A 20,813-nucleotide genomic window follows, 5' to 3' on the forward strand; every position below is an offset into this window, starting at 1 on the left:
GGGCCCCCGGGTCCATGGCGGCGCCAAAGAGCAACATCGGACCGGCCCATGTCGTACCACGAGCGTCTAAGTAGCGGGCCGCTCGGCGGCGGCGGCGGCGGCGTGGCCCCCCGCAGCGGGCTCATGAGCTCCATTGAGAAGATGGGGGGCCTACAAGGGCCACTAGACGATGGCGTACGATGAGGGGAACCAAAAAGTAACGTGTGATTTGGATCAAGTTTTTTTTCTTCTTTTTTTTTCTTTCTGTTTTCTTCATCTCGGGGTATTTCCCCTCTTTGCTTCTCCTCTTCTCCCATCCCACACTCTTGCTTCCAGACGGTGGGCCCCTTCTTGCTCCAAGTCTCCTTTGTTTCCACTTCCTGTCAGTGTTTCTGTTTTTCTGTCCTGTTTCTTTTTAGTTTCCTGTGGCGCCTTGGGTTATGATGTCAACTGCATAATGACGGAAAGCGATCAGAGGGGGAGGAAGGCCTTTTAACGATGTGATGCGTCTATACTGGGAGGGCACGGTAGTATCCCACCCCTCTCACCCGGATCGAATCCTGTCATGTTTGGATCGTGGGGGAGGGGGACGATTGGAGGAAAGTTGTATTGTCTAGTATCTACGGTTCCCCGTACGTGCTGCTTGGGCTGTCATGCTGCGGAGTGCCAGTGCCTGTGCATATCTCACCTGGTTGCTGCGGCGTATCATATATTCAAATACCCCGTCTTGTAATGGCACGCAAATGTTTGTGATTATGGCCTGAGGTAATAGGGAAGACATGGGGGTGTTTGGAAAGACTAGGACGCCCAACGTATAGTACAGTCGCTTGGTTTTACATGTGACAAATGTCAGACGGCACGGTACTCCTACAAGCCATCCTTGAAGTCGGCTCAAGCCTCGTCGGCGCTGCCGCTCCCGCCCCCTTCGTCACCGTCGACATCGTCGTCGCCGCCATCATCCGCGACGGGGTCGTCGGGCATCGCGATGGAGTTGAGATGTGTTATCTGTGAAAGGGTCGTTAGAAACAACACAAACGAAAAAAAAAAGAAAAAAAACCAGCCCCAAACTTACAAACCCCACCATGGTGCCCACCAAGTCCCCAAGACGGTCCAGGGCGTCGGGTCCCGTAAAGAGCTCGTCGGGGACGCGCTTGCTGATGGTAAAGTTGCGCAGCTTGAGCAGCTCTATGTCGCGGTGGCCGGCGTAGAAGCCCTTCGGCTTGGTCTTGAGGGCGTCGGCGGCGTTGTGGGCGGCAAAGGCGGCCAGGATCGAGGCCTCGTCGCCCGCGGCCGCGCCCGGCATGAAGGCGGCGCGGAAGGGCTCGGCGAGCAGGGCGAGGCGCCAGCGGAGGGGGCGGTCGTCGATGCTGGCGCGGAGGCGGTGCAGGGCGTCTGCGTCTGTTTCAGGAGAAGGTTCGCGTTAGGTGGGGGAAAAAAAGAAAAAAAAAGAAGAAAAAAAGAAAAGAAAACGGAGCGGCCTCACCAGGATGCCACAGGCCGCCGCCGACAAAGCAGCTCCCCGGCTCGCAGTGGACGTAGTAGCAGGCGTAGGGCCCCTTGCGGCCGGTGCGGGAGAAGGCGGCCGAGTAGTGGGGCTTGTAGGGGGTCTTTTCCTTTGAGAAGCGCACGTCGCGGTAGATGCGGAACGACAGGTCCTTGACGGGCAGCTCGGGCAGCGTCTCGTCCTCGGCCATGAGGCGGGCCTGGAGCGCCTCGACGAAGGCGTTCCAGTCCTTGAGGGAGCGGCGGTACTCGCCGTCGTTGGCCTTGAGCCACGCGCGCTTGTTGTTGTCCCGCAGGTCGCCCAGGAACAGGAGCGTGTTGGGGTGCACGCGGTCGTCGGCGTACTCGACGCCGCCCGTGTCGCGGAGCTTTTTGTGCGGTATGAAGGTCACTCTGGGTTCTGCGTCGTCGTCGTCGTCGTCTTCGTCTTCGTTATCGTCGTCGGGCTGCTGCTTTTTGCTTGCTGGACGGCCCCTGCCGCGGGTAGCTTGGGCTGATTTTTGCTTTGACTTGGGCTTCGGCGCATCGTCGTCGTCGTCATCCTCTTCCCCAGCCGAGCTCTTCTCTTCCTCATCTGCCACATCTTTGTCGTCGTCGTCGTCGTCGTCGTCGTCGTCGTCATCGTCGCCGTCAGGTTCCTGGTATGCGTCCTCGCTTTCGTCCGATTCGGGCTTCGGCCCCCGGCGGCCTGTATACTTGGTGGCGGCGACGCCCGTCTTTGCTCGCTTCGCGGCGGGCTCGGGGTCGGCGCCAGAGTCGGAGTCGCTCTCAAAGTACTGGCTCTTTTTGGCGGACGAGCCGATGCGCTGCGACTGGCGGCGTCCCGAGGCAGCCGGCTTGGGCGCGGGCTTTGGTTTCGACGCCGCGGGGGCTTTGCGTTTGCGAGGGGGCATGGTTTGGCGTCTGGGTTTGCGCGTTGGTCTTGTGTGGTTGATTTTGGGGTGTGTGGAATTGGGCTTTCTGCGTGGTTTTCTGAGTGGTTATTAGTTCAGTGAATGCGCAAGAAATGCGACGGACAAGAGAAGGCGCACGTCGGGGTTTCAGGGGGAGGCGAAACGCGGGGATGACGGCATTATTAAGTCGCGTGGGCACGTGATGTCTCTTTGATCAAATGCTCGGAGACCGATGCTTTGTGCCGAGATGGACGTCACCAGCAGAGGCGGGCATCGAATTCATGTCCAGGGGTAGCTGCTACTGGAATGCGCTGACAAACGGGCTGTTCTAATGGGGACAAGGCCTGAATTCCAGGGCTCCGCAGGGACCAGCAGCACCAGGACTAGGCCTAATCTCAAACCTCGGCTAACCCAAACCTACCTAGCCCAACCATGAAAATGGCCTCCTCCGAGTCCTCCCTCCGGACCCAGCTAGACCGCGACGGCTTCGTCGTGCTTCGGCAGGTGCTGGACGGGCCGACGCTGCAGGCACTCCGGGAGGCGGCGGCCAACGCCACGGCGCTCGCGCGGGCGGGCGGGTGGAAGCACATCCGCACCGTCGGCAAGCAGTTCCCGCCCTGGCCCGAGACGCCCGACGCCGACGCCGGCGGCATCTGGGGCGTCCAGCACCTGCTGCACCCGGACATGCCGGGCCGCGACGTCTTTGCGCGCGCCTACTTTTCCGACGCCGTCCTGGGGCCCACGCGCGAGCTCATGCGCCATGATGTCGATGCCACCCCCGTGACCGACGACGACCTCGTCATGGAGCTCTTCAACATGCTCGTCACCCCCGGCCGCGCCTTCGAGCTCCGCTGGCACCGCGACGACATCCCCGCCGACGCCACCGCCGAGCAGGAGCTGGCGCGCCTGTCGGCCTCGGCCCACCACCACGTGCAGTACAACCTGGCCCTGCTCGACGACGACGACGACAGCCTCGTCGTCGTCCCCGGGTCGCACGTCCGCGCCAGAACCCCCGCCGAGCGCGCCGCGGGCCCCTACGAGGTCGGCCTGGAGGGCGAGACGCGCGTGCGGCTGGGCGCGGGCGACGTGGTGTTTTACGACAACAACGTGCTGCACCGCGGCGTCTACGACCCGGCCCGCGAGCGCGCCACGCTGCACGGGTCGGTGGGGCGCGCGGGCGCGGGGCTCGCCGCCAGGGCGCGCAACGTGCTGCAGCACGGCGTCGGGGAATGGGTCGGCCGCTGCGGGTTCGAGGGGTTGGGGGCCGAGGGGGCGCCCGAGAGGCGGAGGGCCGAGGCCATGCGGGACGGGCTGGTGCGGCTGGGGAGGGACTGCGGCGGCGACGTCGGGTTCTCGCTCGAGGGCTGAGCTGGGCGGGTAGGGTAGGGTAGGGTGGTGGTGGGTGGTGGTGGGTGGTGGTGCAGGGAGAGAGGGGTGGTGGTGCAGGGAGAGAGGGGTGTGAGTTGGCGGCGGCCAAGGCCAAGAGCCGAGACGGGCGGCGGCCAATCACGGACCGGTTTGTGTTTCTTGGTTTCTTGGTTTCTTGACCGGCCCCCGCTTCCTTTGTGTTTGCGTTTCTAGGGCTGATGAGGAAACAAGTTGTCTTCTTATCTGTGTGTCTGTCTTGTGCTGTGAACAGTCCACTCATACCATCATGGTGATACCCCTCGTCCCGCTGCAAGAGACCCCTGCACAGATAGCGATCATCATCGCTTTCTCCCGCTCTGCCTCCTCCGCCTCCTCCGCCTCTCCCACTCCCACCCACAAAACACCAGCCAACTACCACCCAATGTGTCAGCACCAGTCCAGTCTTGGCCTGCAGTGCAGCAGCCACCGCCCAGCACCAGCAGGGATCTCTAGCCCGTCAACTTCACTGGCTCCACGCCGCTGCTGGGCGTTGTGCACCGCCCCAATCGTCTCTCCACCACCCTCTGTCTGCTGCAGCTCTCTCTCGGCCGCTCTGCTCGCCTTTCAGCTCTCCCCTGCTTCGCCCGCCTCCCCCGCCGCCCGCCCGCTCTTGCTGGCCGTGGTGCTGAGGACCGTAATCCTTTCTTCCTCAGCCTGGCTCGCCCTTTTCTATTTGCTTTTCTGTGTTTCTTGACCAACCCAAGCGGTTTCCATGCGCATCTTGTTTTCTTTTCCCCCGATTGCCTCGGTCCCATGTTGTAATTCCTCATCACCACTGCGCTGCTCGTAAAGAAGACAAAACAAACGTCAATCCGCGTGCCCTTCCGAGCCGTGAGCTTTTCCCGACACGCCTAAACTCTCCCGCCGCGTGCCTGGCTTCCAGCCGCATCCCGTAAACCCGCCCTTCGAGGCTTCTCTGCCCGTCCGCCCGAAAAAAAAAAAAAACGATGGGGTGGGGCCTCTCGAGCTGGTACGGGCTGGCGCGATGTCTCCAGATTCTGGCCTCGCTCGCCGCCAGCGTGCTCCAGGCCGTGCTGCTGGCCTACATTACAATAAACCGGCTAGGGCCCGGCCAGAGCCTGCCGGTGCTCCAGGGGATGGTATGCTTTTCTTTTTTTCTCCTGTTTTGTGCTTTACACTTCCGGCCTCGAGGGGCGAGAGGGAGGTCTAACATGAAGAAAACCCGCAGATGACGTCGTCCCTGCTCTTTTCCACACTCGCCCTGACCCTGATACGGACCGGGAGGCGCGGGCAAAAGACGCCGTGGCTGGTGACCGCCATCCTGGGCGACCTCGTCTTCATCGGCATCCTCCTGGCCGAGCTCACCATCCTGTCCCAGGCCGGCCTGCCCGCCAACTGCGCCGGCCTGACGCGTAGCAACTGTTGGTCGAGCCGTTTTTTTCTTTCTTTCCCTTTTTCTCATCCGCTCCTCCACCGCCTTTGCTTACATTTAAACTGGATAAAATATAGATCTCCCCGAAGACTCCAGGGAGGCGCCCAAGACGGGCTACAGCAGCATCCGCTTCTCCAACCAGTTCGGCGGCAGCAAGGGCGAGCTGGACCGCTACTGCGCCCTGTCGCGGGGCTTCTTCATCATCGTCGTCGGCCTCGTCTTCGCCTTCATCGGCTCCATCATCGTCGAGGTCCTGATGGTGGTGGCCGGCAGCTACACCCGCAACGCGGCCGTCGAGCTGCAGATCCAGGCCGCCGTCCGCGACGCCGACAAGGCCCGCTCCAAGCCGACGTCGCTGGCGTCCATCGGCGGCGGCGGCGGGCACCATCAGCATAGTCACGCCCAGCAGCAGCAGCACAACATTGTCCCTGTTGCTGCTGCTGCTGCCCCGGTGGCCGCGGGGCCCTCGACCGAAGCCGCCTTCAACCCGCACACGCACCCCCACCCCCATGTCGCCGCCGTCCACCGCCACGACAGCAGCAGCGCCCACACGCTGCCGTCGCCCGTGTCGCCCGTGTCGCCGTCGACCCACCCGTACCGCTACGGCCCGCCGCCCGCCGCCGCAGCCGCCGCCGGCTACAACCACCACCACCACTACAACAACCAGGCCGCCGCCGCCTCGTCCTCCTCGTCCTCCCCCCCGCCGGTCCGGACGGCGGCCGCCAACTTTGGCTACGAGACGCCCGAGGAGGAGGCCGCCGCCGCCGCGCTGATAACCGACGGCTCCTCGAGGCCCGACGACGCCGCCGCCGGCCACCACCACCCCGGCATGCCGCCCAGGTACACGCCCGGCACGCTGTACCCCATGAGCGGGCACGCCGACGAGACAAACGAGATGCGTCTGAGCGACTACGTCAAGGGGGAGACGAGGGCTCAGAACATGAAGGACGGGTTCCGTTGAGAGGGAGAGGGAGAAGGGGTGTGGTCGATGGCAACAAGACAGAGATACACACACACACACACACACAAGACACGAAAAAAAGGGTTTGCACGAGGGACTTGAAATTGTCCCATCTAATCTCGTTGTTGTTGGGATCGGCGCTATGATACCATTGGGAAAAGGCGCCCGGCGCAATATTAGGGGCGGACTCGCACACCTGGACGACAAATTGTTCTGCTTTTCTTTTCCTTCTCTGTGGTCTATTATCCAATTACGTCTCCACTGTCACTACAGGCGGCCATGGACATATATATGACTTGAATTACCAGCTGTATCCTGAGCCGGCCGAGGGTGCTGTGTCTGTAATATGTCTGTTTCCAAGACGTTGATGTGCAAGAATAACGCGCTGACGGGGCTGCCACTTGACACTACCTCTCTTGGACTGCTGCATCCTTCTGCGCCTCGGTGTCGTGGCGCCTCGAGTCACCTGTGTGCACCACGTCAGCCAACCTGTCTAACAAGGGCGCCACGTCCAACGCGGGCAGACTACGAACCGACTGCATCGCAAACTGCGCACAACTGCGCCCTGCGTCGAAGCGCTCGTGGGCCGGGCGAGGGACTGTGTTCTTCTGCGCTCTTTTCACAAATCCCCGTAACCGTATAACTCGGCTCGGCCCGGCTCGTCTCGAGATTTTGCGTGTAGAGAGGACCGAGTTTAGCTGACAGCCCGCCCTCAGCCGAGCGAAGGATTGGTCGCGTGCCTGACGAGCGGCGTCCGGTCCCGCGGCTTCTCGATCAGGTCGGCGTAACCCTCGAGCCCCAGCGCCATGATGCGTACAATCTCAAAAATGTGGTTGCCCTTGAACGTCTCGGCCCACAGCCGCACCACAGCGGCGGCGAGCTGCCGCAGCCTGGCCCCGTCGCTCGCCGGCAGCGACGACGACGCGCCGCCCGGCCCGGGCCCCGAGAGCGAAGGGTCGATGGGTACCGCGAACTCGGTCTCGTCGAGCATCGTGCGGACCGACTCGAGCACGTTGCGCTCCTCGTGCGTCGGCGGCTGCTCGTTGGGCCCGATCGAGGCCAGGGTGAGCAGCCACTTTGATAAGAGGACTGCGCAGTCCAGGTTGCACACTTTTTTGTACCCATCTAGTTAGCATGGGGCGGACAACACATGCCGGACCGTCAAGAGATGAAAACTCACAAGAATGTTGCATGCTCCACTCGAGAGACTTGGTCCTCGCAACGTAGTTGACGCCGACCTTGACTAGCATCGCTAGCGAGTGCATGGCCTGCAGGAGAGCCCGGTGCAGCCTCGGGCTCCGGGTCGGCAGCGGCGCGTCGTAGAAGGCGCTCGCCAGCTGAACGTGGTCGCGCGTCTCGAGCGTCCGGCTCGGGCTGATGTCGGTGTACAGGCGGATGTAGGCGAGCCGGAGGAGCGCGATCGAGTTTGACGCCACCGGCCCGCGCGAGAATCCCTCCCCGCTGCCGCCGCCGCCGCCGCCGCCGCCGCCGCCCGTCTCGCCCGCCGCCGCCCGCGCCTGGACCTGCTCGAAACCCAGCTGCCAGACCCGGAGCGCCTGCGCCACCTCCTCCATGTCCTCAACCTTGAGCCCCCGGTGCACCTCGAATGGCGAGGCTATGGCGAAGGACGTCTGCTTGAGCAGGTAGACGTGCTGGATCAGGGCGTGCATCAGCACGTAGTTGCCCAGCGACGAGACGTGCACGAGCGCGCCCTGAGACGGGCGGTTGAGTAGCCGCGAGAAGGCGTCCTGAAGCGGCACCTCGAGCCGCGGGTACGACTGCCGCGCCTCCTGCCACTGCCATGCCGACTCGGCCCGCCACAGGCGCGACGACCCGGGCAGCGCCAGGTTGACCTCGGACGTCAGTAGTAGCGGCGGCGTGTTGTACGCGATGCTGCAAACGTTGAAGAAGCAGTACGCGATCAGCTTGGTACGCACCGCGCCCTCGACCCGGATCCACGTGTCCCAGTCGGCCGCCTGGCCCTGCCCCTGCCCCGGCTCCGGCACGAGCCGCTCTTCGCGCACCAGCAGCGCGATCTGGCTCTGCAGCGCGAGTGCGTCGTTGAGTATCGCCTTTGCGCCCCAAAGCCCAACGACGAACAGCAGAAGGAGCCCCTGGATGGTTTCGAGCCGAGACTGCGGCGTGTTGGGCGAGCTGTCATGATTTCAACAGGGTCAGAATATAGCAGACAAGAACGCATCATCGACACGTCATGGCCAACCACTCACTATGGCTCGCGGTGTGTTTCTTGCGTCATTGGCCGGTCGTGCTGGACCGAGTTGAAAGAGTGCCGGTACCCCGTGCTGGGAGACGGCCGAGTCGAGTGCGGGCTGTAAGCCGCCGGGGTGGGCAGGAGGCCGTGAACCTCGTGTATGTGTCTTCTCCTTATCTGCTCCATGGCCACAGCTTTGGCCGCGTACCACAGGGCGTTTCCCCGATGGCTCTCGAATCGGTACAGCGCCCCGACCGCCAGAGTCGCCAGCAGCAGCTCCGGAGATATGTCGGCCGGCGCCAGGGTGGCTATGTGTAGAAACGGGAGATGTTCGTGGAAGCCGGTAACGTAGCCCTCGAGAAAACGGCTGAGTGTATATCGGGACGGGAATACAAAGTCGTTGGGGATGACCGAAGAGAACTCGTCGAGGCGGCTCTTGATAGCGGTGTAGTCTGCCGCCGAAATCCTCCAGGCCGGAGCCCTCATGCCATCCTCGTGCATCCTCGCTGTCGAGCCCTCGGCCGCGTCGGGCGCCAGTGACGGGAAGCGCGTTGAAGGGAACGACGGCGCTGGCTTCAGGGCTCCTCGGCCGTGCATGTCTCCTGGCTGGCGTGGCCACATGCTAAAGGGCTGCTCCGCCTCCAAGGCCGGCGGAAGAAAGTGTGACGAGTTGCCCATATCGTCCAGGAACAGATTATAGTCGTCGAACGACGTTGGAGGAGGTTGCTGCCCCGCAAAGGCCCCGTGCATCATTCCTTGGTGCTGCTCCTGTGCTCGATCTTGGTAGGCCAGGGACTCGTCGTACGGCTTCACCCTAGGCCCGCCGGGGTGTTGGCCAAGCTCGGGCATGATAGGGTGCTGCATCTGGCCCACCTCGCTAGCCGAGGCAAGGTGCGTGGCGGCGTCGGAGAGGAGATCGAGGTTGCAGGCCGGCGCCGCTCGAGACGCCAGGCGCTGATCGGGCGACACAACCGACGATGCCATGCTCTCAGGGGTGAAGTGGGGTGGAGGCGGTCTCTGCTGCTGCTGCTGTTGTTGCTGCTGCTGCTGCTGCAGGCCGAGCATTTCGACGCCTGCATGGCCCTCGGGGGGCCCTCCTTGCACACTCCCCAGTGATGCTTTCCGCGGCCGAGTGCCATCTTTGTTGCTCTCGTTGAGATGGACAAGCTTATTGTGGCGAGCGAGGAGATCACTGGACTCTCCGGCGCTCGTCGGCGCGGTGGTCAGCGGCGATGGTTCATGCAAGATCCATGCTAGATCCATGTAGGCATCCTTTCACGATACTGCTTCGACGGATCCGGTCGTTTGATGGTGGATGCTGCCAACGAGGACAGAGAGATTCGTGCTTGATGGGGCTGGCTTGTTGCGAGTGAAGAAGGAGGGGCCTGATTCGGCACCGCTTTGAGGGGGCAGAGGAGAGAGCGGGACGGTGTGAAGATGATTGGGCAACAGCGGACGCACGCCTTGTCATGGGCATGTAAGCCCAAGACAAGAGGGACAGCAGGATCAAGCGGCGAAAGCGAGACACAACCAGGCGCAAACACGAGGAGGCCAACCATCGGATGACGAGATTAAAATGTTGGGGAACCAAGAAGAAAAGAAGTGGAGGAGGCGGAACGGGGAGCAGGATGCCCAACAGAGAAGGCCAGAACCGACGGTGCAGACGAGAAAAGCACAGGGAGGTAACAGCGCTCTGAACTCACCGGCGCCCAAAAGTCTTTCCGCACCGGTCCCAGGTGCAGGCAAAGGGTTTCTCCTTGGTGTGAGTCCGCTCATGTCTCTGGACGTGCTCCACACGCCTAAAGTGGAACGACAATGTAAGCCAATATGCGATAGAGGAGGGACGACGCGTGGGGACGCCGAGAGTTGGTTGCGGTTGTGCTCTCACCTGAACCGCTTGCTGCAGTATTTGCACGGCAGCGTCTTTGGCTTCTGCTGCCGGCTTTCTCCGTTGTCCTCGGCAATGCTGGAGGGCGTCTGCGCCTCTATCGACTGCATGGGCAGCATGCTGTCGGTCTTGTTGGTGACTTTTTTGCACGGCCGTGGCCCTGGGGAGCACGCAGACGGAGCGTATCCAGCTCGGCGTCCACGCACGCCGACTTGAGGGAGTAGGCCCGAGGGCGTCGATCGAATTACGCGGCACAGAGGCCGGTGTTGCAGGCGCGGGGGAGAGGGTGCGAAAAGGGGGATGGCAAGGGGCTGCGATTTCCGGCCCGCGCGAGGACGAAAAAGGGGGGGTAATTCGTCCGAGGGGGGAAGCGGAACGCGGAACAGAAGCGCAACGAGATCAGCTCGGGGAGAGACTTGTTCGAGTATTCTGCGGGGGTGAGTGCAAATACGGAAAGGATGAATTGGGCAAATCAACCATCCTTTGCTATTATACTCGGCTCCTCATGTGGAGAGGCTTCCTCCGCAAAACGTTGCTCCCCCGCTCCTCACTGGACCGGGCCGCCCTGTTCTCCTCCTCCAGTACCGAGAGATTCCTTGAAAGAGAGTGGGTGCGGGCAGGTGGATGTGCAGTCGGGACTTTCTGACACTGGAGCAGCACTGGGATCAGGGGTGATGGCTGCGCCTATCTCTGCTCTTTTGGAAAGGAAACAACAGGCCGCCATCCAGCTTGCAGAAACAGCGTCCAAGGTCCGAGGGGCGGCAGGCAATGATACGCCGCCCTGAAATAGCGGTTGCCAGATCCGCGTATGACGGGCACGGCGCCACGCTAGGCTATGCAGCATCAAGGCAAGACGGCCTAGATGGGTGGGCGGAGGGGCTTGGGCCAGCAGCGCGGGAGCGGGTGTGAGGAGGTGTCTCGATGTGTCTATGTTGTGTGTGTTGAAGAGTTTTTGTGCGTGTGGGTGTGCATGTGGGTGTGCACGTGTGACGCGGCAGGAGGTCTCAACGGCTTCCGAGCTGTCTCGAATCTCGAACGGCACCCACCACAAGCAGCTAATAATGGCGGGCTGGGGGTAGGGGGTAGAACACCCCAACAGGCGACACGAGGGGAGTAAACCGCGGGGAGTCAACGGCAGGGTTCGGTTAGGTGAGATGGGCAGATGAGGGGATGATGTGGGAGGCGTGCGGGCGCACTCGCTAGACTAGTGGCGGGTTATCCTCCGCAGACTCGATAGTATGTCATCAGATGGATGGCGCAGGTTGCCGAGTGAGCGTCCGAGACTTTGTTTGGTGTCGTCTGGCTCGTCGTGTGGCGCGTGAAGATGCGCTCTGACGCTCCGAACGGGAGTGCGTGACAAGGAGGGACGAGATGGGGCGTATCGGCGCGGGTGCTGCACACACAACAGGCACCAAGTGACGGCAGCGGAACGGCGAGTCTCACACTCCAGAAAAGACCTCAACCGCGTTGTGGCAGGCGAGTAGGAGAGACGGCTGCGTTCTTGGATCAACAAGGGAACTCGGAAGCAAGCCTGGGAGACGGGAGATGCGAACCCCAAAGCTGCGGGCGGGGAAAAAGAGGAGAAGGTCGCTCGGGACGAGTCGTGGGCGCAGGGGCTGTCCCAGTTGCGACACGGCAGTTTGGGGTGAGCTTGGAAGTCACTGGTAGGGAAGGGGCGATCATCAAGGTGGAGGCGGTAGTTTTTGCTTCTTTTTTTTTTCTCTAGTTCTCTGGCTTCGACGCAAGCTGCATCATCAGGGGGACCCTGCCATATTGCTGAGCTTTGAGGTCTGCAGCACAAGCCTTGGTTGGCAGCAGGATGAGGGATGAGGGATCTGAGGATAGAGGATCAATCTTCTCAAAATGGAAAACGGGCAGAACTCGCGCCTGTCGAAGGCAGTCAGCCCGCGTCCACCCTGGTTCGCGCCTGCCCAAGCTAATTTCCCCGGCTGTACCCCAGCCTGCGTTCCCACCCCATCTTCTCCCCACAATTTCACTATCACAGGTGTGGGGGCGGGGAAGCAAAGATCCGAGCGTAGTCTGAGCAGCTGGCGTCCCATGGAGGGCGGTTTTGGATAGCGTCGGGCGTAACGTGTGTACTGGGAGGAGGTAGGCAGTATTTACTGGCGTTATACTGTTTTATCCGTCTCCAGCGAGCATTATCCCAAAAACCCGCCGAGTCATCGCACATGTTCTCTTGCAGCTGCCTGACTCTGCCCGCCCACTGGACAACACAGCACAGGGTCCTCCACGAGCAAAAGCCCACCAGGAAAAATATAAAAACGCCCCTCCATGTCCGTGTGGAGAGAGCGGGGAGGTCAAGCTTGGCCACGGGGGTTGGGGAAAGCTGGAGAAAGCGGAGAAGGAGAGGGCTGCGGAGCATTTGCTGCCGTGGAAAATTGTCCGGGGTAATTGTTTCTGTTGCGTAACTCCAAATGGCCTTGCACTTGACCCTGCCGCCACTCCTTCTGGTTGAGGCCTCGGCATCTGTCGGCTGCTGACCTGCGATCTGATGTAGTTGAGGCAACGTCTTTCACACATCTGTGGACTCCAGGTGTGCAGAAAGAGAGAGGAGTGCTGATTCATTCCAGCCCCTGCTGCAGCAATCCAATCTCGACTACGAATAGCTTCGTCCGTGACAGAATAGGCAGAATGTGGTTGCTGTGCGTGTTGGGAAGCAGACTTTGCAGCTGGTCTCCCCTTGGTGGGTTTCCCAGTGGGCTGCCCCGCTCGTTTCTCGCACACACGAGCAGACCAGTTTTGATTCTTGTATTTGCGTTTCTGCATACAAAGATGCAAGAAGCACGCCGTGTCTCTCCTTTACAAACCGAGACATTTTGACCAAGCTCATGCGCCTCTCAAGCACATGGCGGCCTATTGGGGATGGGGGCTGCCCATGCCTGCTGCCTGTCTGTCTGGCACGTTTGGCGTCGTTGGCTCACTCGGCAGAGATCGGCATCTCGCAGTCTGTCGACTCTGGTGGACTCTAGTGGTAGGTGGAGAAATGAATGGGTGCGGCCCGATTATGGTACTGCACCGGCCATTATTTCCATCGGCAGTTTAGTGAGTGGTTGCTGTCGAATGCAACATGAACCTGTCCTTGCAGGCGCCAAGCCAGAGAAGCTGTGTGGTTGACCGAGACTCTTGTCTTGCCAGAGACTGCCAGGAGGTATCGTAGTGGGTGCTGTCTCTGTCCGTAGCCGGTCTGGTGTTCCAGGCTCGTGCCCAAAATCTCCGATCGCGCCAACGCTCCCCACCCAGCCCACAGCACCCACTTGCACCCACCCAAACCCAGCATCACAGATCGTCATCGTCACCTGCATGGCTCACCATGTCAAGACACTACATCCCATGGCCAGGCTCGCCATCCACTTGCAATGGACACGCCTTGGACAAGAAGGAAATTCATCCACGCGTGCCAATGAGGCTCGATGACGCGGACCTCCTCCCTACCTGGGCCACTCGGCCACGGCAAAAGACGAGATGAGAACTCATGCATGAGGAGGGAAAAAGGAAAGAAAAGGAGATTGATATGGTGGTGCTCTATCCAATGAGCGCCGCGGAACCAGATATCGCACAAAATAGACTCGTCTGTTGCTGGGATGACCCATGGCCCAGGCCCGGCACATGGCGCTCGGAGGACGGCGCTGTCCCGTAGCCCAGCCCCTGATATCTCTGCTTTATGTTCCGTCCCGCAGTCCCGGCTCCCCTCCTTGCCTCCCACCGCCACCACTACTACCACTACCACCACCACTCCGGCATCCCAGCACCCACGATGGCCCAAGCCAGCAGCCCGCCGCAGCTGATTCGCGGCCCTGTAATTTCCAGTCACAGGAACCCCCCGGCTCACAGAACGTCAAAACGCAGGACGTGGAAACACAAGCGCTTTGTCATTATCACATCTGACTTTTCCGCGCCCGGATGGGAGCCAAGACCAGTCACTCGTCGCTCACTCGTCGCCGTGTTCCTGCAAGTCTCGCCCACGCGCGACCGCCACGGGTGTCCCCTCGTCCGGCTGTCTTGACACGGACGGCCCTCGGCCGGTCTCGTGCCCCCGTTGGCGGCCTCGCTTCCCCCCCCCGCAGCATGCTAATAAAAGGGCCGACGACGCGAGCACGGCGGGTGGTGCATTTCTCCACGATTCATGTGATGTTCTGTCTCGCAGCTGCCTGGTAGACAGTGCCGTGAGCGTGCTCTCCGGGTCCGCCCGCGGCTGGTCCCGTCTGCCCGTCCAGCCCGCTTGACGCCGGCCTTTTTTCCCGTTTCTGCCCTCCCCGTCTATAGCAGGCTCCCCTCGCCCTTGGCGAGGCAGCCTCTCGCCTGCGCCTGCCTTTTGTGGATTCCCCTGTCAATAGAGCGCTCTGGCCGCGATGCGAGCGGCATGTGTCAGAAGACCTCGGGTGGGAACGTTACTCTTTGGTTGGTATGAGCCGCAGGCCACGGCTAATGCCCATGGTAGGCGGGATGGAAAAAAAGTCTGCAAAAAAGAATCGGCTATAAAATGGCCGACAGAGCCTCATAGCATCTGTGCGGTTTCTCTCAGGGTAGCTCTGCGCTGCGGCTCCGTTGGACTTTTACAGCCACCCAGGAAGAGAAGTACATCCTAGTAGCACAGAGAGATTCGGGCCCAGAACCAGAAAATGCGTCTCTTTGGCGCGTCGTCACTCCTTTTCGCCTTGCTCCTGTGGGCAACGGTAGAGGCCTACTGGCTTGGTGATATTTCTCGTGGGTTTTAGCTTTTGAATTAGGTCGGCCTTGCAGCAACTGATGGTAGAACCAACTGGTGATAGAAGCCGTCTGCTAACTCGATTTCCATCAGACCAGGGCCGAGCGCCCTATGCCCCCGCGGGCTACAGCGTCTACCGCAACGTCAAGGACTTTGGGGCTCGCGGCGATGGCGTCACGGACGACACGGCGGCCATCAACGCGGCGCTCCAGTCGGGGGCCCGGTGCGGGCGCGGCTGCGCGTCGACGACGACGACGCCGGCGCTCGTCTACTTCCCCGCGGGCACGTACCTGATATCGACATCGCTCCTCCCGCCCTACTTCACCATGATGGTGGGCGACGCGTCCAACCCGCCGACGCTCAAGGCCACGGCCGGGTTCGCGGGCTTCGGGCTCATCGACGGGAACCCGTACTACACGAGCGAGCTCAACTGGATCGCCGTCAACAACTTCTACAAGCAGGTGCGCAACTTCGTCATCGACACGACAAACATCGCCCCCGGCACGGCGGCGACGGGCATCCACTGGCCCACCAGCCAGGCCACGAGCCTGCAGAACATCGTCTTCCGCATGCCCACGGCCCCCGGGGTCGTGCACGTGGGGCTCTTCATCGAGAGCGGCAGCGGCGGCTTCATGTCGGACCTGACCTTCATCGGCGGCGCCACGGGGGCGTCCATGGGCAACCAGCAGTACACGATGCGGAACCTCGTCTTCCGCAACTGCCAGACGGCCATCATCCACCTGTGGGACTGGGGCTGGACGTACCACGGCCTCGACATCCGCGACTGCGGCACCGGCATCGACATGTCGTCGCTCACAAACACGGGCACGCAGAACGTCGGCTCGCTGACCCTCATCGACAGCACCTTCACCAACGTCCCCGTCGGCATCAAGACGGCCTTTTCCGCCAGCTCGCAGCCCCGCACCGCAGGCAGCGTCATCATCGAGAACCTGTCCCTCAACAACGTGCCCGTCGCCGTCACCGCCTCGGGGGGCGCCACCGTGCTCCAGGGCTCCGCCGGCGCCACCACCATCGCCGCCTGGGGCCAGGGCCACCAGTACGCCCCCAACGGGCCCACGCGCTGGCAGGGCGCCTTCTCGCCGGCCCAGCGCCCGGCCTCACTGCTGGCGTCGGGCTCGTCGCGCTACTGCGCGCGGTCCAAGCCGCAGTACGAGTCCCTCCCGGCCTCGTCCATCATGACGGCGCGCTCGGCCGGCGCGCTCGGCGACGGCACCGCCGACGACACGGCCGCCCTGCAGCGCGCGCTCGACGCCGCCGCGGCGCAGAACAAGGTCCTCTGGCTCGACCACGGCATCTACCGCATCACGTCCACCATCACGATCCCGCCCGGCTCGCGCGTCGCCGGCGAGGCCCTGCCCGTCATCATGAGCTCCGGGTCCGCCTTTGCCGACATGGCCAACCCGCGCGCCGTCGTGCGCGTCGGCGCCGCCACGGGCACCGTCGGCACCGCCGAGCTGTCTGATTTTATTGTCGCGACCCAGGGCGCCCAGGCCGGCGCCGTGCTGATCGAGTGGAACCTGGCCTCACCGGCGGGGGGCAGCCCGAGCGGCATGTGGGAGGTGCACACGCGCGTGGGCGGGTTTGCCGGTAGCAACCTGCAGGTGGCGCAGTGCCTCAAGACGCCGGGCAGCTCTGCCGTCAACCAGAACTGCATCGCTGCGTTTATGGGCATGCACGTCACGCGGGGCGCCAGCAACCTGTACATGGAGAACTGCTGGATCTGGACCGCGGACCACGATATTGACAACCAGGCGCTGACGCAGACGACCATTTATGCAGGACGTGGTCTTTGTAGGTTTTTTTTTTCCTCCCGAGCTTGTCAATGCCGGACATCTCCCACTGACGATCCCCCCAGATATCGAGTCCACTGCCGGAACCTTTTGGCTGGTTGGCACCGCCAGCGAGCACTTTGTGCTGTACAACTACCAGTTTGCAAACACAAGAAGCATTTTCGGCACCCAGTTCCAGACCGAGACGCCGTGAGTTCATCGTTACACATTCTACAAAAAAAATACCAGCCCGCTAACCGCCCACCCGACACGCAGATACTTCCAGCCCACCCCGACCGCCAATGTCCCCTTCCCCGCCGTCGCGTCCTTCAACGACCCCGATTTCAGCGTCAGCTGCCGCAACGGCGCCGGCAAGTGCAGCGCGTGGGGCGTGCGCGTGCTCGACTCGCAGGACCTGCTCGTCTACGGCTCGGGCCAGTACAGCTTCTTCAACAACTACTCGACCGCGTGCTCGGACGTGGGCGCGGGCGCGACCTGCCAGGAGAGCATCGTGGACCTGCGGGGCTCGCTCAACAACGTCCGGTTCTATAACCTAAACACCATCGGCTCACGGAGCATGGTGGACCGGAACGGCGCGAGCCTGGCGTCGTGGGCCGACAATGTTAACGTGTTCCCGCAGACGATTGCCATGTTTAGGACGAACTAGGGGGGTGAGGGGTGTGTAGATGGATGGCATATGTAGCCTAGTTTGGGATGTACGTTGCCACATATGGAGCGGCTCCTGGTGTATATATCGCCAATATGTACGCATTGTTGAAATCATGATCTTTTTCTTGCTTTTAATGCATATCCCCCTCTATAGGCTCTCCAAAAATCCCGGGTATCCTCGTCAAAAAAAACCGTAAGTATTTTTATTATTATCGCCCTTCAGTCAAGCCACTTGTCCTCCGGCCAGCGCACCACGTACCCGTCGCACGTCTTGCGCACCTCCTCGTCGCCCGGGTCGCCCTTGAACATGACCTCGTCCATCTTCTTCTCCAGCACCTTGTCGACCACGAAGCCGCGCTCGCGCACAATGTCAAAAAACTTGAGGTCCCGCTCCCGCAGCCAGGGGCGATAGCTCGTGAAGAAGACGAAGGCCCTGCTGTCCCGCGCCCGCCGCAGCGCCAGCTCCAGCGTCTTTGCGATATTTTCGTGCTCCGTGTGCCGGAACAGCAGGTCCGCCATGATCAGCACGTCCACGCCGGCGGCGGCCCCCTCAACTGCTGCACCGTCGCCGCCGCCGCCGCCGCCGCCCGGCATCTTCTCCAGCAGCTTATCGACGGGGTGGCCCCACACGTACCCGTCGACGACGACGTGGTCGGCCTTGGGGTCCGGCACCAGCGCGCAGCCGTCGACGTTGCGCTGCAGGGCGACCAGCACGTCCGGGTCCGGGTAGTCGGTCGCCACGACGCCGCGGGCGCCCAGGTGGGCGGCCACGAGGCTGGGGATGCCGGCGCCGGCGCCGACCTCGAGCACGGAGCGGCCGCGCACCAGGGACGGGTCCGCCTCGAGGTGGTCGGCCAGCACGCGCCCGCCGTTCCACAGGTGGTGCGCGTCCATGACGCTGTGGCCGACCAGGTAGAGGGTCAGGGTTTTGCCGGACGCGAGGGTGTGCGTCTCGGTGCGTGGGGGTGGGGTTGGCGGGTAGAAGTCGGCCGGGTCCGCGAACATGTCGCCCGTCGCCAGGTCGTCGTTGTCGGCGGCGGGTGGCGGGTCGGGGCGGGCTGGTGGTTGGGCCGACATGTTTGCTGGTTTTTTTTTCCTTTGCTTTTTCTTTTTCCTCTTGTGCTCTTGGGGAAGCCACTGGAGCTTTCCTCAATGTAAAAGCAAGCGAGATTAGGCAGTTGAAATCTAGCAATTTGGCTCAGTCATGCTCTCAAGCAGCGTTTGCTCTGATTCGAGATGCTGCAATTCGAGACCCCGCGCGAATGAGACGTCCCAAATCCCGTCTTGTTTTTTTTTCCCCCGCGATCCCGTGAACCCGCCGGATGGCCCCACATCAGTCGGGACTAGAACGGAGCTGACGGAGTCGGGCTCGGCCGCATTTTTAGTTGTGATTTCATCTGGACTGCCAGGCCCTATTCCTACCCGGCAAGGACACTACACCATAGACAAGGAAACAATGGGCGCCATGGTCTTGGATTGTAGTCATAATCTCTGCTGTAATCTATATCTGCTCGGCAGTCCGTTGTCACCAAGCTTACTTGCACAGGATTCTCTCCTCGTCCCCGACGAGTGTACATGTTTGTATAAGCATACGCTCGAGGGCCCTGTCAGCTCATAAAGCTCACTCATAAAGCTCACCGCGCTGGCCTTGCGATTCCGAGCAGTACTAATAGCCCCTGGTATCCCCCTGGTATCTTCACGCTACGGTACTTACTGGTCACCCCCAATAGGAAGCTCATCGAGGAGGCATTATGGTGACTTGCCTGCACTCTACCTTTTGTCGACAAGTTCTCACCTAGACTAATGTAGAGCCCTTTCCGCACCTGACAGGTTGGTCCGCTTCTCGCCGACCATAGGCCACCAGGATGACGGGCAGTGTCCCACCAATATATCCAAACACGCCTCGACACATTTCGGGGCCGGTCTAGCTGGTCAGCCCATCTGGTCAGCCCATCAATAGTGTACCGGAGCCAATCTCGCGGATGCGGTTGGGCCTGCTCCATCAAGAATATCGCACAGGTCATGAGACTCCGCTCCCTCGCCCCTCAGGGCAGTAGTGCCCAGTCCCCCTTTCAGGCCGACACTAACGGCAGTCGGGCTTGAGATAAGTTGCCTGTTCCGAGCGTGCGGCCGCGCCAGTGCTCGATGTAAACTTCCCCTTTCGTATACACGCTTGTACTTTGCGATGCGGCGCCTCTCCTCATTGGTCCACATCATCCTCCGAGCCAACGCTCCGGACTGGAGAAGGGCGGCGGGTCCGCGAGCCACTCGGGCGCGTTTAGCGAAAGCCGCAGTCGCCGGCTTACATGGTACCGGCCAGACTCCTGGGGCCGGTGTGCTGGTACATAACTTTCAGGGCCATGAGCTTGAAGGGCCGGCTGCGCAGCTCGAGTGCGTCTATATTGGCTTCCGGTCATCCCAGCATGGCTTTTCGGGAATGTTTCTGCTCTTACATGCGCTATGAGGAGGTTGTGTAGCGCATGTGATCAGTCATGTGGTGCCTCGCTTCTGCATGGTCCTTTCTGCGACGCCTGCTTTCTCGCTCCTATCGTGTCTTGCTTTACATGTGGTTATCTTTGGGGCATCACACTGCGGGTTTTATCCATCTATGGACCATCCCAGTGAGGAATCAGTGTGCCGCTGGGCACATCTGCTCCGTAGCATGTACAGTACATTGCGGCCAGAGGGAGGACATGTACTAGTAGCTCCGACTACTCCCTGGTCCATGTGGTCATGAGTGGGCCACGCAAGGATCCTTCGGCAGGCACTGCCAGGCCTTCTTCGGCTATTGAGCAGGCATGGAAGCCTGACAGACGGCTGTGGGCGTAGGTGCCTACCCGGGTGGGTTTTGAGACTTGGCGCGCGGCTCCCGCGGCCCCTGCAACCCTGGGACGCAGTTGGGTTGTGTGTGTGGCGTGAAGTTTTCCATTTGTCGGCTGTTGACTTTGAGCACAATCGACGTTGCCTTCCCGATTCGGCAGCAGGTTCCTCTGCAGACTGACCACACACACACACACACACACACACACGTCTTGCATGCCATGCCAGGCAGACTCCTTTTTTTTTCTACCCGGTAGCAGGCTCCAAAGAAACATCCCCGCAAGCGCGCGAGCAGATGGAGCCATAACGAAGCCTGGTGGGGTTGCCGTCCAATATTTCGGGGTGGAAAGGTTGCCGGTTCAGCAATACTTGGCGAGCAGGGGCAGCCGCCGAGAGAGTTTGCATGGCGCCAATTGCACCTGGCATCGGGGCCCAAAGCTAATAGGGCTCCGCGGCGCATCTATGGATGTAGCGTGTCCTTCAATCTTGGTCTAGGCACATGCGGCGGATATGGGGTGGTCAGCATTGAGGGCTTCCGTGGGAGAACCGAAGCTTCGAGGGATCCGTCGCCA

General features: G+C 61.5%; 6 protein-coding genes across 6 annotated transcripts; 3 read left to right on the plus strand and 3 right to left on the minus strand.

Moving 5' to 3' along the window:
- Window positions 1-203: 203 nt before the first annotated feature.
- Window positions 204-2,572, minus strand: GGTG_00799 (hypothetical protein). The gene is made up of 3 exons (XM_009218550.1): window positions 1,463-2,572; window positions 1,052-1,377; window positions 204-984 (listed from the first exon to the last, which is right to left on the minus strand). The coding sequence occupies exons 1-3, from the start codon at window positions 2,373-2,375 to the stop codon at window positions 871-873; spliced, it is 1,353 nt and encodes a 450-aa protein (XP_009216814.1). The 5' UTR covers window positions 2,376-2,572; the 3' UTR covers window positions 204-870.
- Window positions 2,573-2,648: 76 nt separating this feature from the next.
- Window positions 2,649-3,831, plus strand: GGTG_00800 (hypothetical protein). The gene has a single exon (XM_009218551.1). It carries the CDS (start codon window positions 2,808-2,810, stop codon window positions 3,741-3,743), a length of 936 nt encoding a protein of 311 aa, XP_009216815.1. The 5' UTR covers window positions 2,649-2,807; the 3' UTR covers window positions 3,744-3,831.
- A 566-nt stretch (window positions 3,832-4,397) lies between these two features.
- Window positions 4,398-6,544, plus strand: GGTG_00801 (hypothetical protein). The gene is made up of 3 exons (XM_009218552.1): window positions 4,398-4,882; window positions 4,972-5,164; window positions 5,253-6,544. Exons 1-3 carry the CDS (start codon window positions 4,730-4,732, stop codon window positions 6,134-6,136), a joined length of 1,230 nt encoding a protein of 409 aa, XP_009216816.1. The 5' UTR covers window positions 4,398-4,729; the 3' UTR covers window positions 6,137-6,544.
- On the minus strand, window positions 6,543-10,355 carry GGTG_00802 (hypothetical protein; the record flags this gene model as incomplete). Its single annotated transcript, XM_009218553.1, has 6 exons — window positions 6,543-6,602; window positions 6,670-7,246; window positions 7,317-8,290; window positions 8,365-9,540; window positions 10,052-10,147; window positions 10,237-10,355. The coding sequence occupies 5 exons, from the start codon at window positions 10,353-10,355 to the stop codon at window positions 6,849-6,851; spliced, it is 2,763 nt and encodes a 920-aa protein (XP_009216817.1). The 3' UTR covers window positions 6,543-6,602; window positions 6,670-6,848.
- A 4,384-nt stretch (window positions 10,356-14,739) lies between these two features.
- GGTG_00803 (hypothetical protein) lies at window positions 14,740-17,575 on the plus strand. Its single transcript, XM_009218554.1, has 4 exons — window positions 14,740-14,961; window positions 15,056-16,774; window positions 16,839-16,962; window positions 17,029-17,575. The coding sequence occupies exons 1-4, from the start codon at window positions 14,877-14,879 to the stop codon at window positions 17,417-17,419; spliced, it is 2,319 nt and encodes a 772-aa protein (XP_009216818.1). The 5' UTR covers window positions 14,740-14,876; the 3' UTR covers window positions 17,420-17,575.
- On the minus strand, window positions 17,389-18,714 carry GGTG_00804 (hypothetical protein). Its single transcript, XM_009218555.1, has one exon. It carries the CDS (start codon window positions 18,496-18,498, stop codon window positions 17,641-17,643), a length of 858 nt encoding a protein of 285 aa, XP_009216819.1. The 5' UTR covers window positions 18,499-18,714; the 3' UTR covers window positions 17,389-17,640.
- Between the last annotated feature and the right edge of the window lie 2,099 nt (window positions 18,715-20,813).

This window comes from Gaeumannomyces tritici (genome assembly GCF_000145635.1).
Source record: "Gaeumannomyces tritici R3-111a-1 unplaced genomic scaffold supercont2.1, whole genome shotgun sequence".
Lineage (NCBI taxonomy): Eukaryota > Fungi > Ascomycota > Sordariomycetes > Magnaporthales > Magnaporthaceae > Gaeumannomyces > Gaeumannomyces tritici.

What these genes read in the sequence shown, in the direction of transcription:
- GGTG_00799 (XM_009218550.1), bottom strand. Translation starts at nt 2,375, where the DNA reads ATGCCCCCTCGCAAACGCAAAGCCCCCGCGGCGTCGAAACCAAAGCCC. An exon ending in CGGCGGCCTGTGGCATCCTG is followed by an intron (nt 1,378 to 1,462) that starts GTGAGGCCGCTC and finishes CTCCTGAAACAG; the next exon opens with ACGCAGACGCCCTGCACCGC. An exon ending in TGGGCACCATGGTGGGGTTT is followed by an intron (nt 985 to 1,051) that starts GTAAGTTTGGGG and finishes ACCCTTTCACAG; the next exon opens with ATAACACATCTCAACTCCAT.
- GGTG_00800 (XM_009218551.1), top strand. Translation starts at nt 2,808, where the DNA reads ATGAAAATGGCCTCCTCCGAGTCCTCCCTCCGGACCCAGCTAGACCGC.
- GGTG_00801 (XM_009218552.1), top strand. Translation starts at nt 4,730, where the DNA reads ATGGGGTGGGGCCTCTCGAGCTGGTACGGGCTGGCGCGATGTCTCCAG. An exon ending in TGCCGGTGCTCCAGGGGATG is followed by an intron (nt 4,883 to 4,971) that starts GTATGCTTTTCT and finishes GAAAACCCGCAG; the next exon opens with ATGACGTCGTCCCTGCTCTT. An exon ending in CGGCCTGACGCGTAGCAACT is followed by an intron (nt 5,165 to 5,252) that starts GTTGGTCGAGCC and finishes GATAAAATATAG; the next exon opens with ATCTCCCCGAAGACTCCAGG.
- GGTG_00803 (XM_009218554.1), top strand. Translation starts at nt 14,877, where the DNA reads ATGCGTCTCTTTGGCGCGTCGTCACTCCTTTTCGCCTTGCTCCTGTGG. An exon ending in TTATGCAGGACGTGGTCTTT is followed by an intron (nt 16,775 to 16,838) that starts GTAGGTTTTTTT and finishes CGATCCCCCCAG; the next exon opens with ATATCGAGTCCACTGCCGGA. An exon ending in CAGTTCCAGACCGAGACGCC is followed by an intron (nt 16,963 to 17,028) that starts GTGAGTTCATCG and finishes CCCGACACGCAG; the next exon opens with ATACTTCCAGCCCACCCCGA.
- GGTG_00804 (XM_009218555.1), bottom strand. Translation starts at nt 18,498, where the DNA reads ATGTCGGCCCAACCACCAGCCCGCCCCGACCCGCCACCCGCCGCCGAC.